Raw genomic sequence first — 13,385 nt, forward strand, 5'->3', positions numbered from 1 at the left:
GAGGTGACCTATTTTTAGACATTTTGTAGATGAAATATACCTCTTTAGAAAATAGTTCTGAGGGGTATTTTAGAAAAGGATTGAGATTTTGCTTATTTATAAAGAGAAAACTGGAAAAACAGTAATATTTCTGATATGGGCTTGCAGAAAACAATATTTCACTGACATGGTAAGTTAATTCTTTTGCTTCTACTAGAACATTTATGAAATTCTTTTTCTTTTTCATTCTTTTTAGAGATAGGATTTTGCTCTGTTGCCCAGGCTGGAATGCAGTGGTGTGATCACAGCTCAGTGCAGCCTGAAACTCCTGGGTTCAAGCGATCCTCCTGCATAAGCCTCTCAAGAGTAGCTGAGACTAGAGGCACACACCACTACACCCAACTAATTTCTTAAATTTTCTGCAGAGATGAGTCCAGTATGTTGCCCAGGCTTATTTTGAACCCCTGGCCTCAAGCAATCCTCCCACCTCTGCCTCTTAAAGTGTTGAGATTACAGGCATGAGCCACCACACCCAGCAATGCTTTTCTTTATGTTTAACAAAGTGTGTTGGTTGGCCTTTTTAAAGAAATTGAAATACTGTAGTTGAAAAACAGAGATTATGGTAACATCTCAGGTAATGGTTAGTCAACTTCAAAACTCCAAAAAGGATCACAAACTCCAAAAAGTTAGAAATGTTCATTTAATTAATCTTCACAATTCCTAACACACTATGGCTGAGAACTCTAGAAGTATTTTTGGTGGTGATGTGCAAAGAATACAAAATATATGCTGTGGTCTGCACTTCTAGTTTCATGTTTTGTTGTTTAATCAGGGACCTCAATCTTGACCAGGAATTCTAAGAGTTTGCCACTGGGTTCCTGGTGGAGAATAGGAGGCCCATAAATTTCAAACATGCTTGTGTGATGCAAAATCCTGGTCAATTACTATAAATGTATGTATTGATAAAGGAAGAATGTGGTGTATATATGACCAGTTCTTAGTCCTTTGCAAAAAGGAAAAGAAGCATCTCAAACAAGATGGTCAGTTGTCATCTTTTAGAACTGCCCAAGATGGAGTAAAGAAGTTGGATTTACCTCACAACTGTAATAAACAAAAGAAAGCAAACAAAACATTTGAAATGACAACTTTTAAGACACTGGACATTAGGAAATGAAATACAGTAATCTTTAGAGAAGGAAAACAAATGAGATGAACGCTACAAGTGCTCCAGCTTATAGCCTTAAGTGTTTTCAGGACATGGTACAAGAAGAGAGCATTGAGGAGGAGCCCAGTGAGCTCCTGGAGCTGAGGAGTCAGAGCTGAGAGAACAGGGAGACCAAGGCAGTGAGAGCTGACAGGGTGGGATACCAGAGAGGGATAACTGCACAGAGAGTAAACCCCAGAGGTCTGCGGAGGGTCTCGCTGGGTTATTCAGGAAAGTATTGACAACACATGCATGTGAAGGAATTACCTGAGACCAGGGAAAGAACCCTCTTAAAATAGTGCCATTTGCTCAACAGGGCTAGGAATCATGTTTTTTTTCCCACCAGCAAGCCTGGAAAAGAACATAATTCACATAGTAATGGGGAGAAAACTTAGGAAGGTCTTGGCTCAGTCATAGGAAATAATTAGCCCTGAATTAACCACTGCTTTAGACTCATCTAGCAAATCATAATAGCAAGATCCAAAAGGATCAGACTCTTTCCATGCAACTTAACTGCCTTCCAGAACTAAGCACATGGATATTTACAAGAATACAAAAGTATTTCACACCTAACAAGGAAAATTTCACAATGTCTGGCATAAGAAGCAGAAAAGCACAAAACATAATGAAGAGTATAATCACTTAAAACCAAACCACAACGGACACAGATGTTAGAATTAGCAAAGATATCAAACCAGTCATTGTAACGGTATTCAATGTTACAAAGTTAAGTGGAAACATGAAAGATATAAAAAGAAGATTCCAATAGAATTTGTAGGGTTGAAAATGATTGTGTCTAAGAGGAACAATGCACTGAATGGGATAATGGCAGATTAGATTTGGCAAAACAAAAAGATGGGCAAACTTGAAAACATAGCAATAGAAATTCTCCAAAATGAAATACAAAGAAAAAAAGATATAAAAAATGAAAAGAGTATTAGTTTCAGGATCTTCTCCCAATCATTGATTAAAAATCAGCAGGAATATAGTAGGCTTGAGCAACAGTATCAACTAATTTGACCTAACTAACATTTGTAGAACACTCCACCAACAGTAGAATATATAATCTTTTCAAGTACACATGAAACATTTACCAAGATAGACCATATTGTGGACCATAAAACAATGCTCAATATTTTAAAGGATTCAAGTGATAGCAAATGTGTTCTCTGACTGAAACAGAATTAAATTAGAAATCAATAGCAGAAAGATCTTTGAAAACTCCCTAAGTATTTGGAAACTAAATAAAGCAGTTTTAAATAGTCCATGGTCAAAGAATAAATAAAAAGGGACATTAGAAAGTATAATATTTTGAAATAAAAGAAAACAAAATCAATGTGCCAGAATTTGAGGTTCCGCTTAAGCAGTACTTAGGGGAATAGCATTAAATGCCTATATTGACAGAGAAGAAATGTTTCAAATCAATGATCACAACTTCTACCTTAAGAAATCAGAGAAGGAAGAAGTAGATAAACCCAAGGTAAGTGGAAGAAAGAAAATAATGAAAATAAAGTGGAATTCAGTGAAATTGAAAAAAGAAAAACAATGAAGTCAATAAACCCAAAAGTTGTTTCTTTGAGAAGATCAATAAAATTGATAAATCTATAATCAAACTCACCAGGAAGAAAGAGAAGACACAACTTTCCAATATCAGAAATGAGAGGGGAGAGGTATTCCAAGGATATTAAAAGGATAACCAGGGAATATTATAAACAATCTTTTGCATATAAATCAGCTTAGGTAAAATACACAAATTTCTTGCAATGTATAAACTACCAAAGCTTACTCAAGAAGAAATAACCTAAGTAGCCTTATACCTATTAATGAGACTGAATTTGTAGTTCAAATCTTCCCATAAAGAAAACTCCAGGTATGGATGATTTCACTGGTGAATTCAACTAAAAATTTAAGGAAGAAATAATACCAATTCTACAAAAACTCTTCCAGAACATAAAAGAAAAGGGAATATTTCACAACTGACTTATTTCATTTTATTATTTTTAATTTTTATGAATACGTAATAGTTGTACATATTTTTGGGGTACATGTGATATTTTGATAGAAGCATTCAATGTGTAATGATCAAATCTGGATAATTGGGATATCTGCGAATAACATGGTGGTTAACAGAAGCTAGGAAGGCTAATAGGGAGGGGGGAATAAAGAAGAGCTGGTTAATGGGCACAAAATACTTATTAGAAGGAATAAGATCTAGTGTTCTCATGGTTAATAATAATTTATTATATATTTTAAAGTTAACACCAGTTAACAATAATTTATTGCATATTTCAAAATAGCTAGAAGAGTAGATTTGGAATGTTCCCAACTCATTTTTTGAGGCCAGATTATCCTGATACCAAAACTAGACAAAGATGTTACATGAAAGGGAAACTACCGACCAACTACAGAACATCATTCACAAGGATGTGAACACAGATGCAAAATTCTAAAGAAAATGTTAGCAAGTTAAATCCAACAATAGATTTTTAATGAGATAATATGGAATTTATGCTGGAAGGCAGGGCTCATTTAACCATCAAAAATTATCTAATATAGCATTTCACTGTTAATAACTTCACCCATGGTGGTGGGGTATTTTTCTGGCATTTTATTTCTGTATTAGGCTTACTGCATTAATACAGGTTGACTCATTTGTTGTTGTGAGAATTAATGTAAAAGTATCTAATAAAGGGTTGAGTAGAAATGGAGATCAATAAATTTCTGGCAGTTAAAAATCTACTTTTTGCTTGATTAGGTTCACAAATTCACTTCTTTCATAGAAGCAAAGAACATCGGCCATACTTCCTGTCTTTCCGAACTGGCATTTCCTGTTGACGCCTCACCAATCAGCCATCATTCATATGATTGTAGACAGGCCTCATGATCCCTTAGGCTTAGAGCAGAGCTACTTGAAGTGCTCATCTGCAGCAAGATAAGAAGCTTGGCTCAGAATGTAAATCAAGGCAATGTTTTCTTCAAGGAGAAAGTCTAGCTATGAAAATAAATAAATAAATAAATGTCAGCTGAACTAATCAGTGTGCTTAGTAATTTAGTTGACTTACATCATGGTGCAAACTGCTTACCTTAAAATGGGCTGATGAACTGTTTGCAGGCACTTTGAGTACCAGGTTCTTAGAGTATGTCATATCTCACACAGCATTGAGATTCCAAAATCAGCACTTGTTTATACTTGCTGTCATGACATTGCTCTATGGTGCATACTTTGAACACATATATAAAGGTTTTTGTGCTTTTGCTACCAATAAATGTAACTTTATACTTTCTCTTGAGGTTATTACATATAATTAAATTTCATGCACATGTGTACTTCAAATTTTTTAGCCATGTGGAGTACATTAAAAATGAGTGTTTCTCATCTTGCATATTAAAATAGCTGGAGGATAAATCAGTCCTTTCACAAAGATCTGAGATAGGATAGCAAATGGGTTTTTTCTTATGTGACAACACATGTCAAATGGTAATGGCTCTGCATGCGCTATGTGGGTACAGATTTGGAGGGTGTATCTGGGAACAAGCAATGTGATTATTGATGTCTGCCATGAGTATGGAAATGCAGCATGGTAATACCCTCATGCTGTGTATTTGCCATCTATGACTAGGAGCTCCAAGCTTATCTTTCTATTAAAAAGAATGACTTGAGTTATTCTGTTGCAGGACATGAAAATTATGGCAGAAAAGAAGAACCAGATCATACTTATGAACCTGGAGATGTCTCTCTTCAAGAATATTACATGGATGTGGCTTTCCTCATAGATGCTTCCCAAAGAGTAGAAAGTGATGAGTTTAAGGAAGTAAAAGCTTTTATAACCTCAGTGCTTGATTACTTTCACATCGCCCCCGCTCCACTGACCTCCACCTTAGGAGACAGGGTTGCTGTCCTGAGCTACTCTCCCCCAGGCTATATGCCTAACACTGAAGAATGCCCTGTCTACCTGGAATTTGATTTAGTTACTTATAACAGTATACACCAAATGAAACATCATCTCCAAGACTCTCAACAGCTCAATGGAGATGTTTTTATTGGCCATGCCTTGCAGTGGACAATTGACAATGTCTTTGTAGGAACCCCCAATCTGAGGAAAAACAAAGTTATCTTTGTAATATCTGCTGGCGAAACCAACTCTTTAGACAAAGACGTCTTAAGGAATGTGTCTCTGAGAGCCAAGTGTCAAGGCTACTCCATATTTGTGTTTTCCTTTGGCCCTAAACACAATGACAAAGAATTAGAAGAATTAGCCAGCCACCCTCTGGATCATCACTTGGTCCAACTTGGCCGAACCCACAAGCCAGATTGGAACTATATCACCAAGTTTGTCAAGCCATTTGTCCATTTAATCAGACGTAAGTCATTAATTCTCTTTGATTGCTTTTGCAATAGATTTAATGTTTCTGTGTACAGTCCATCAGCAGACTTAGTAAAATGATCCTCACTTCAGTTAAGAGTGGTAGAGTATAAGTGAGTAGGAGGCAGTAAAAAATCTCAGAGAAAATTCCCAGATTTTTTGACCATGAGCCTTGCTGCTGCGCTGCCAAAGTTTTAGCCAGGAAATCCTCAAATGGATGAAAAGTGCCCTTTAGCCCTAACCCGTGAGTGTTTACTATGTGGCAGGTTCTTTAAATTGATTGTGTCATTTAATCTTCAGTGCAGTCCTCAGAGGAAAGTATTCATAACCCCATTTTGCAAGTGAAAAGACTGAGATTCAGAAATGTTAAATAAACTGCTTAAAATCTCACAAGTAATAATTAGTAAATTCTAGACTCAACCCCTCACATTCTGACCCCAGGGCTATGCTGTTGTCTAGTAAATCATACTTTAATTACTAAACCCTTAGCAAGGTATAATGCTGTAATAAATAATATCACACTGACACTGCCCTCCACCTACTCCAAGGACTTCTATTTTGTCTTGTCATTATAAATTAACGTAAGTTCTGACTTGAATTCTTATGAGCCATAGGGACAAATCTCCTCTAGAGCCTCTATGCCAGACAGCTGGTAGGGATTTTTTAGGGTGTCTTTACACAGTGGGGCTTTGAGGGTGGCTGCCCCAGCCTCTGCCCATGTGTTATGACTTTAGACATGCATATAGCAGCACATCCAAAACCTTGTAAGATCAAACAAGTCCTAGCCTGTGCTGGGAATTAGGAATGTGGCAGAGGCTACACTGAATGGTCTCTGCAGCTCCTGTAAGCTTACTAGAGAATCACAAGGTTGCAGGTTTTCTGGCATGCATAAAGCCCCAGGGCTTATATAGTTCGCAGGAATCTTGGAATTTAGTAGTTACGTTTAGTAGCAAGTAAAAATGCGCCTTCTCCCAACCCGAAGATAAATAGGGCAGACAATTTCAATGGCTAATAGAGTCTTCTCCCAGAACTTAAAGTATAATTTAAAAAAATAATAAAATATAAATTTTTTTTAAAAAATAGAGTCTTCTAGAAAGATCCTCCTTTTATAGGGAGATAAACAAATGATAGAAAGAATTTAGAGATGTCCTTAAATTATATCACAAATTTGTGATAGAGCGTTGGAATTATTTATTCAATGACTGGCTGTATCTTCTTGACTTTGCCAAGAACAAAGAATTTCCATGTCAGAGTGTGCCTATTTTGCGAAGTCCGTTATAAAAGTTGTTCTTGAAAACACTGCCAACCACGTGAAAACATGATCTGACTTTGGGTGAGATAATAATGTAGGTGGGTAAAATTTAGACTAACCAGACCACTCTCTCTCCAGGTGCCATCAACAAATATCCCACCAAAGATATGAAAGCCACATGTGTTAACATGACCTCTCCCAACCCAGAGAACGGTGGCACAGAAAACACTGTATTGTGAGTTGAGAAATTCCAAGTTGGGGTAATACCACAACTGGAAACAGTTCTTAAGAAAACTGTGAAATGAATAGCATTTTAGTTTTCAAGATCCAAGTGTGTGTTTGTGTATGTGTGTGTGTGTGTGTGTGTTTTAAATGCTACTCATTTGTGATGATTGCATAGGTCTGAAATTAATCGCAGATAGAACAGGACTTATATTTGAAAGAACTATGTTTCCATTTCTGTTTCTTTTACCAAAAATAGCCTCCTATTAGTACCTTCTCAGTAAGTAGATAACATAACTCCAATATTGGGTACTGCCAAAACAGAAAACTTATATCAAAGATTCCGTGTAACAATTTTAGAGCAGAATAAAAACATAAAAAACAAAACAAAATATTTGGCCATTTAGAAAGCAAAACACATATGAAGATTGGCAGGAAGGATTCTTTCAAGTTTGATTTTACAAAGTACAACCCTAAGTACTCAATACAAATTTAATGATAGAAATTATACTGGTTTGGAATTCTAAACTGCGGAGACAAATGTCTAAGTTTCCTTCAGAATATTAGAAAATTGCACGAGTCAAATTTCATTCGTGAACTGAACTTGGACTATTCAAATCACATACATAAAATGGATTCCTCTTATATTATCTGGTGGTATTCACATTTAATCTTGCAGGGGACTTGGCTAACTAATTTTTTATCTCTCTTCTCTATTACCTCAGACTTCTTCCTGGGATATATGAAATAAAGACAGAAAATGGTGATCTGTTTGATGAATTTGATTCCCAGGCACAACATCTCCTTGTATTAGGGAACAATCACAGTAATGGTTCTGAGACAGCTACTGATTTGATGCAGAAGTTATACCTGCTCTTTTCAACTGAGAAACTGGCAATGAAAGACAAGGAAAAAGCACATTTAGAAGAAATTTCAGCTCTAGTGGTTGATAAACAGCAAGAAAAAGAAGGTAATCGTGAGTACCATAGAGCTGAAGACCCTCAAGTACCTTTGTTTGGATTTTCCCCTGGTGGAAGATGAGCAGTTAGAATTCACTGGGAGAGGTAGAGATGACAGGATGAGGATAAAAGGGGCTTATCATCTAAGGATCCAAGGGAGATAAAACTTCAGAAAGGCAAAAAATAGTCTTTGTTGACATATTCAGAATTACAAGCAGGTATAAATGCTTGGTGTGGAGTCAGGGGATGGGGAAGTTGGAGGGGCAAGAACAAGGATAGCAGGTCCCAAGTAAGCAGGAGCAGTCCTGCATCCTTGTGCAAAGTCGGGGTGAAGGGGAACTGTGCAAGGAGCCTGCAGAGTTTTAATACTCGAGATCTGCTCTCTCCCTTAGCAACTAGGGTTTTCTTGGTTTGAGCTGTAGGCCCCTAGCTGAGCCTCAGCCTCAGTGAGACCTGGAGAGGACAAGGCCACCATGGTTCTGAGATCTGTGTGGAGACTGTGGGCAGCTCCATAGGCTGGGTGGGGAAATGGACCTACAGCTAAAAGCAAAACAGGAGATGGACAGCCGGAAGCTATTGGCTCTAGGGCAGCGATTCACAGTCCTTGCTGTGTCCCAGAGTCATGTGGGAAATGATTTTAAAATAAATATTCCTTGGTATCTACTAAAGCTGAAAATATGTATATCCAATGACCCAGTAATTTTACTTCATTGTATATACCCAATAGGAATATACATATTAACCAAAAATCATGTACTAAAATGTTTATAAAAGCACTATTTGTGTTGCCCCAAAGTGGGAACAAAAATGCTCAACAGCAGAATTAAAAAATAAATTTTGGGACATTTATATAATAAGATCCCATATAGGGGCATATATGTATACTTCAAAAAAGTTTATATATGTGTGTGTATACATACATATATATATATAAAAAACACATTTATAAATATAGATAAGTTAAAGCTATAGATATATATACACACATACATAAACATATATATAGTTTTAGATATGGGTATAATTGTAGATATATCTATTTGTAGAGAGAACAAAATCAGCAAAATGATGGAAAATAAGAGAAGTGAATATAGGAAAAATAGGAAAAATACAGACAAAAAGAGAGAGAGAGAAGATAGATATAATAAAATACAAATTAAATATAAGTATATTGAAATATCTGATTCTCATCAAAATGGAATAAGTTCATTTTTGTTTCAAAAAATCTTTTCCACTGATTACAACTGAAAATTCTGGATGAAATACAAAAAGCAACTACCTGAGGGCTCTGAAAAGTAAGCAAAAGCACGTATATTGTGAAGGGGCATGAGTTTCCCATTTTCCTTTCTCTTTTCTTTTGTGGCTTTATGCCAAGGGCAAGCCTAAGTACAGGAACTGTGTGGCAGTGAAGTAGATGTCTAAACCTCATTAGAAACCTCATATTTTTGGCCAGAAGAACTAGGAAAAGAGGCCCTGTGCATTAAAGAAATCCTGCTTTTTTCCCCCTTTTCTGTCATGGGTTTGCTTTGAAGGCAGGCATCAGTTGGCAGCTAAGTGGAAAGCTAGACACTTAAAATTAAAGAGAAACCCTTTCTTTCTTGTTGAAGGCCAAAAGAGTGAGGGTCATGATCAACTCAGTATACCACCGGAGGCTATATGAGTACAGAGCAAACTGTTCTCATAAATGAAGAATGTTGGCAAACTGACAAACTGCGTATGCCACCCAGAAGGAATGCTGAGGGCAGTCATGCCCCAAAAGCAAGTGTTTCTTGTGATTAGGTACATCTGAAGCCTGTTAGTAATAATATGAACCTCTGATCAATTAAGCAGCTGACCAATCGTTACCTCCTCCTCCCTGCTCTTGCTACTCAATAAATATGAAGGGTGGTGGAAGCTCAGGGGCTGCCTTTGCTCACTAGAAGCAGGGAGCTCTCTTCTTCTTCCCTGGTTCCCCTTCCTTTAAAGGTTTCTTTTGTCTTAAGTTTTCATTTCTGTGTTTGTCCCTTCCTTCAGTCCCACAATGATGGTCTCAAGCAGTAACAGTAGTAACTTGTAATGACAGTCTCAAGTAGTAACAGCAGTAACTGCTGTAGTGACAGTCTCAAGTAGTAACTGTGGCAGTCTGTCACATTCTGGCCAGAGAAACTGGAAAAGAAGACCTCGTGGGCCAGCATGTGTGGGTAACCTTAGGGAGAAGAGAGCTGAACAAAGGAATACTCTACTTGTAATTAGGGGACCTATATAAGTCTCAGACCCTTCCCTAAACTGTACATATATGAGAAAGACCCTAAAAAGGATAGCAAAGGCCCTAGAAACTAAACTGTGACTGCTACTCACAGACAATCAGACATCACTTGCATGCTGAACCTGAGATGATTGCCTGCTAAAACAAAAATATTCTACAGAGAATCATAACAGGACTTAGAGTCTAAACAACATAATATTCAAAATGTTCAGGATACAATCCAAAATTATGGAACATACAGAGAACCAGGAGATGTGAACGATTCTCAAAGAAAAAGACAACCAACAAACGCCAACCTCAAGGTGACTCTAATGTTGCAATGATCAAAGACATTAAAGTAGCTATTATAAGTATGCTCTATAGGTAAAGGTAAATAACTTGAAATGAATGGAAAGATAGACATTTTCAAGCAGAGAAATAGAAATCACAAAAAAGAACCCAAAGGAAATTTTAGAAGTAAAAAATACAATATCTAAAATTTTAAAACATTCACTGGATGAGCTTAATAGCAGAGTGATGATGAGAGAAGAAAGAGTCAGTGAGAGGCTGAGTGCAGTGGCTCACACCTGTAATTCTGGCACTTTGGGAAGCTGAGGTGGGCAGATGACTTGAGCCCAGGATTTTGAGACCAGCCTGAGCAACATGGTGAGATCCCATCTCAACAACAACAAATTAGTTGGATGTGGTGTCATTCACTTGTACATAGTCCCAGCTACTCAGGTGACTGAGGTGGGATAATTGCTTGGGCCCCAAAGGTCAAGGCTGTAGTGAGCTATGATCATGCTGCTGCACCCCAGTCTGGGCAACAGAGCAAGACCATGTCTCCAAAAAAAAGTGGAAAAGAAAAGAAAAAGAGTCAATGAACTTGAAGAAAGATTAATTATGCAATTATACAAACTGAAGAGAGAAAAGATTGCGAAAAAGGCAAACAGAACCTTGGAGACTTGTTGAGTATCAGAGGGTCTAACATTTGTTTCACTAGAATTCCATAAGGGAAGTAGAAAGATTCATGCAGAAAAAAAATTTTAGGAAATAATGACCAAAAATCCCCCCAAATTGGTAAAAGATATAAATTTACAGATTTTAAAAGCTAAAAAAAAAAATTCAGACACATCATAATCAAACTGCTGAAAACCAAGGATAAAGAAAAAAAATATTGAAGCAGCTAAGAAACTATGAGACAAAATAAGGGAACAACTCAAATGACTGTAGATTTCTCATCAGAAACCATGAAGGCTAGAAGACAGTGGAACAACTTCTTTTTTTTCTCTTTAATGTGCTGAAAGAAAAGAACTATGGACACAGAATTTTATATCCAATAAAGATATCCCTCTCCCTCTGGAATAAAGACAAAATAAAGGCATTCTCAGATGAAGGAAAATTAAGAGAACTTGTCACCAGCAGACCTGTTCTAAAGGAGAAATATGTGACAGCCAGGGAGTTGGAGTGAGGTCAAACGACTGGTGACCCAGTGGGCAGGAGACATACTGGCAGGTGAAATTAAGGAAGGGACACAAATGAGAAATCAGATGGGTGATTGAAAGGGAGGAAGGCTGAGTAAGAGAAAGTGGTGAGCACCAGACACAGCTTGCTCATGTGAATAGCTGTACTGTCTGTGAGGTAATTTCATACCCATTATCTCATTGGATTCCCTTTAAAACCCTTGTGTGGGAGACAGGAATTAATATCCCTAGTACACAGATGGAGAAACTGAGGTTCAAAGAGGTTTAGTGCCTTGCCAGTGACTCTGTTTTGGTAACTTCTGATTCAGTATGCTTTACCAACATCTGGAGGAAGGAATAAGGGGTAGATCAGAAACAGAGAGGGTGGGTTGAAGAGGAGGTATATTAGTTTGCTTGGACTACCATAACAAAGACCATAGACTGGGTGGCTTAAATAACATTGATTTATTTTCTCATAGTTGTGGAGGCTGGAAGCCCAAGCAAGGTGCCAGCCTATAAGGTTCTTGATGAGGGCTCTCTTCCTGGCTTGCAAATAGCTGCTTCCTCTCCTTGTCCTCACATGATAGAAAGAGGATCTTGGTGTCTCTTTCTCTTTTTATAAGGGTAACGCTTCCGTAAAATCAGGGCTTCACCCTTATGACCTCATTTAACCTTAAATGCCTCCTTAAGGGCCCTATCTTCAATACAGTCACATGGGGTTAGGGCTTCACTGTATAAATTTGTGGGCAAGAGACACATTTCAGTTTATAGCAGGGGATATAATTAAAAATTACTCACAGGAAAGAACCCTGTAAATTGGTGGTTCCCAAACTTGTCTATACATTAGAATCACCTAGTTATTTTTTTGAAAAGTCCAAAGTCTAGCCCACACCCCATATCAATTAAGTCACATTCTCTAGAGGTAAGACACAGGCATCAGTTCTTTTGTTTTGTTTTGTTTTTTGAAGCTCTCAGGTGATTTCAATGTGCATTCAAGTTTGCAAAACACTGCTATAAATCCTGGTTGAATCATTCCTGTTAGACAGCTTTAGATATCTCAAGGTGATTTGCTGCTGAAAATAATAAGGTTGGTAGAATCAAAAGGATTATCATCAAGTGTGCATCTTTGTTGTTTGTTATTATTCTTCATTATTTTCTCCAAAAGTTTTCTGCATTTTTCTGTTGTAATGATATGTTATACATCTAGAAAAAAATGATGTCTTTAATTCTTTTTCTCACAGATCTCTAGCCAACAGCTTGGGTTAGTTATATTTGGACAGCCCTGCTCCCTGAAGCCAATCTGAGTCTCTTCAGAAAATATCAGCTTGACTTTTTCTTGCACTCATGAAAGCTTAATGACTGAGAATCACTGAGTTGTACTTTGTCTTTTTGCAGATAAGGAAATGGAAGCTACAGACATCTGAAGCATCTGACCTAAGAATTCAGTAATTAATCCAATACTTTCGTCATAGTGATTCATACTCTATGTTTATAGAACATAAGTTTACCTTAAAGTTAGGCCATGAAACAGAAATAATACAATCTATCTCTGAGTTGTTGAAAAGTTGAAGATGATGCATATAAAGCTCAAAGTACACACTATGCCTGGAATATAATCAACTAGTATTATCCCTATTTGAATTATCTAAGTTTGATCATCTATTTGACAATTAAAAATATAAATCCATTATATCGAATTATCACTTTATGTTGTTTTG

The 13,385-nt window shown here is 37.0% G+C and overlaps 1 protein-coding gene across 1 annotated transcript in view; it reads left to right on the forward strand.

The window, feature by feature from the left end:
• Positions 1-13,091, forward strand: part of COL6A5 (collagen type VI alpha 5 chain) — a 131,872-nt gene extending 118,781 nt beyond the window's left edge. Inside the window, exons 39-42 of the mRNA XM_063704176.1 lie at positions 4,859-5,545; positions 6,938-7,034; positions 7,747-7,991; positions 13,063-13,091. Of these exons, the coding sequence (XP_063560246.1) occupies positions 4,859-5,545; positions 6,938-7,034; positions 7,747-7,991; positions 13,063-13,091 (1,058 nt within the window). The remainder of the gene's footprint in view (positions 1-4,858; positions 5,546-6,937; positions 7,035-7,746; positions 7,992-13,062) is intronic.
• The last annotated feature ends 294 nt before the right edge of the window (positions 13,092-13,385 follow it).

Source organism: Gorilla gorilla, chromosome 2 (genome assembly GCF_029281585.2).
Source record: "Gorilla gorilla gorilla isolate KB3781 chromosome 2, NHGRI_mGorGor1-v2.1_pri, whole genome shotgun sequence".
In the NCBI taxonomy this organism is placed as follows: Eukaryota; Metazoa; Chordata; class Mammalia; order Primates; family Hominidae; genus Gorilla; species Gorilla gorilla.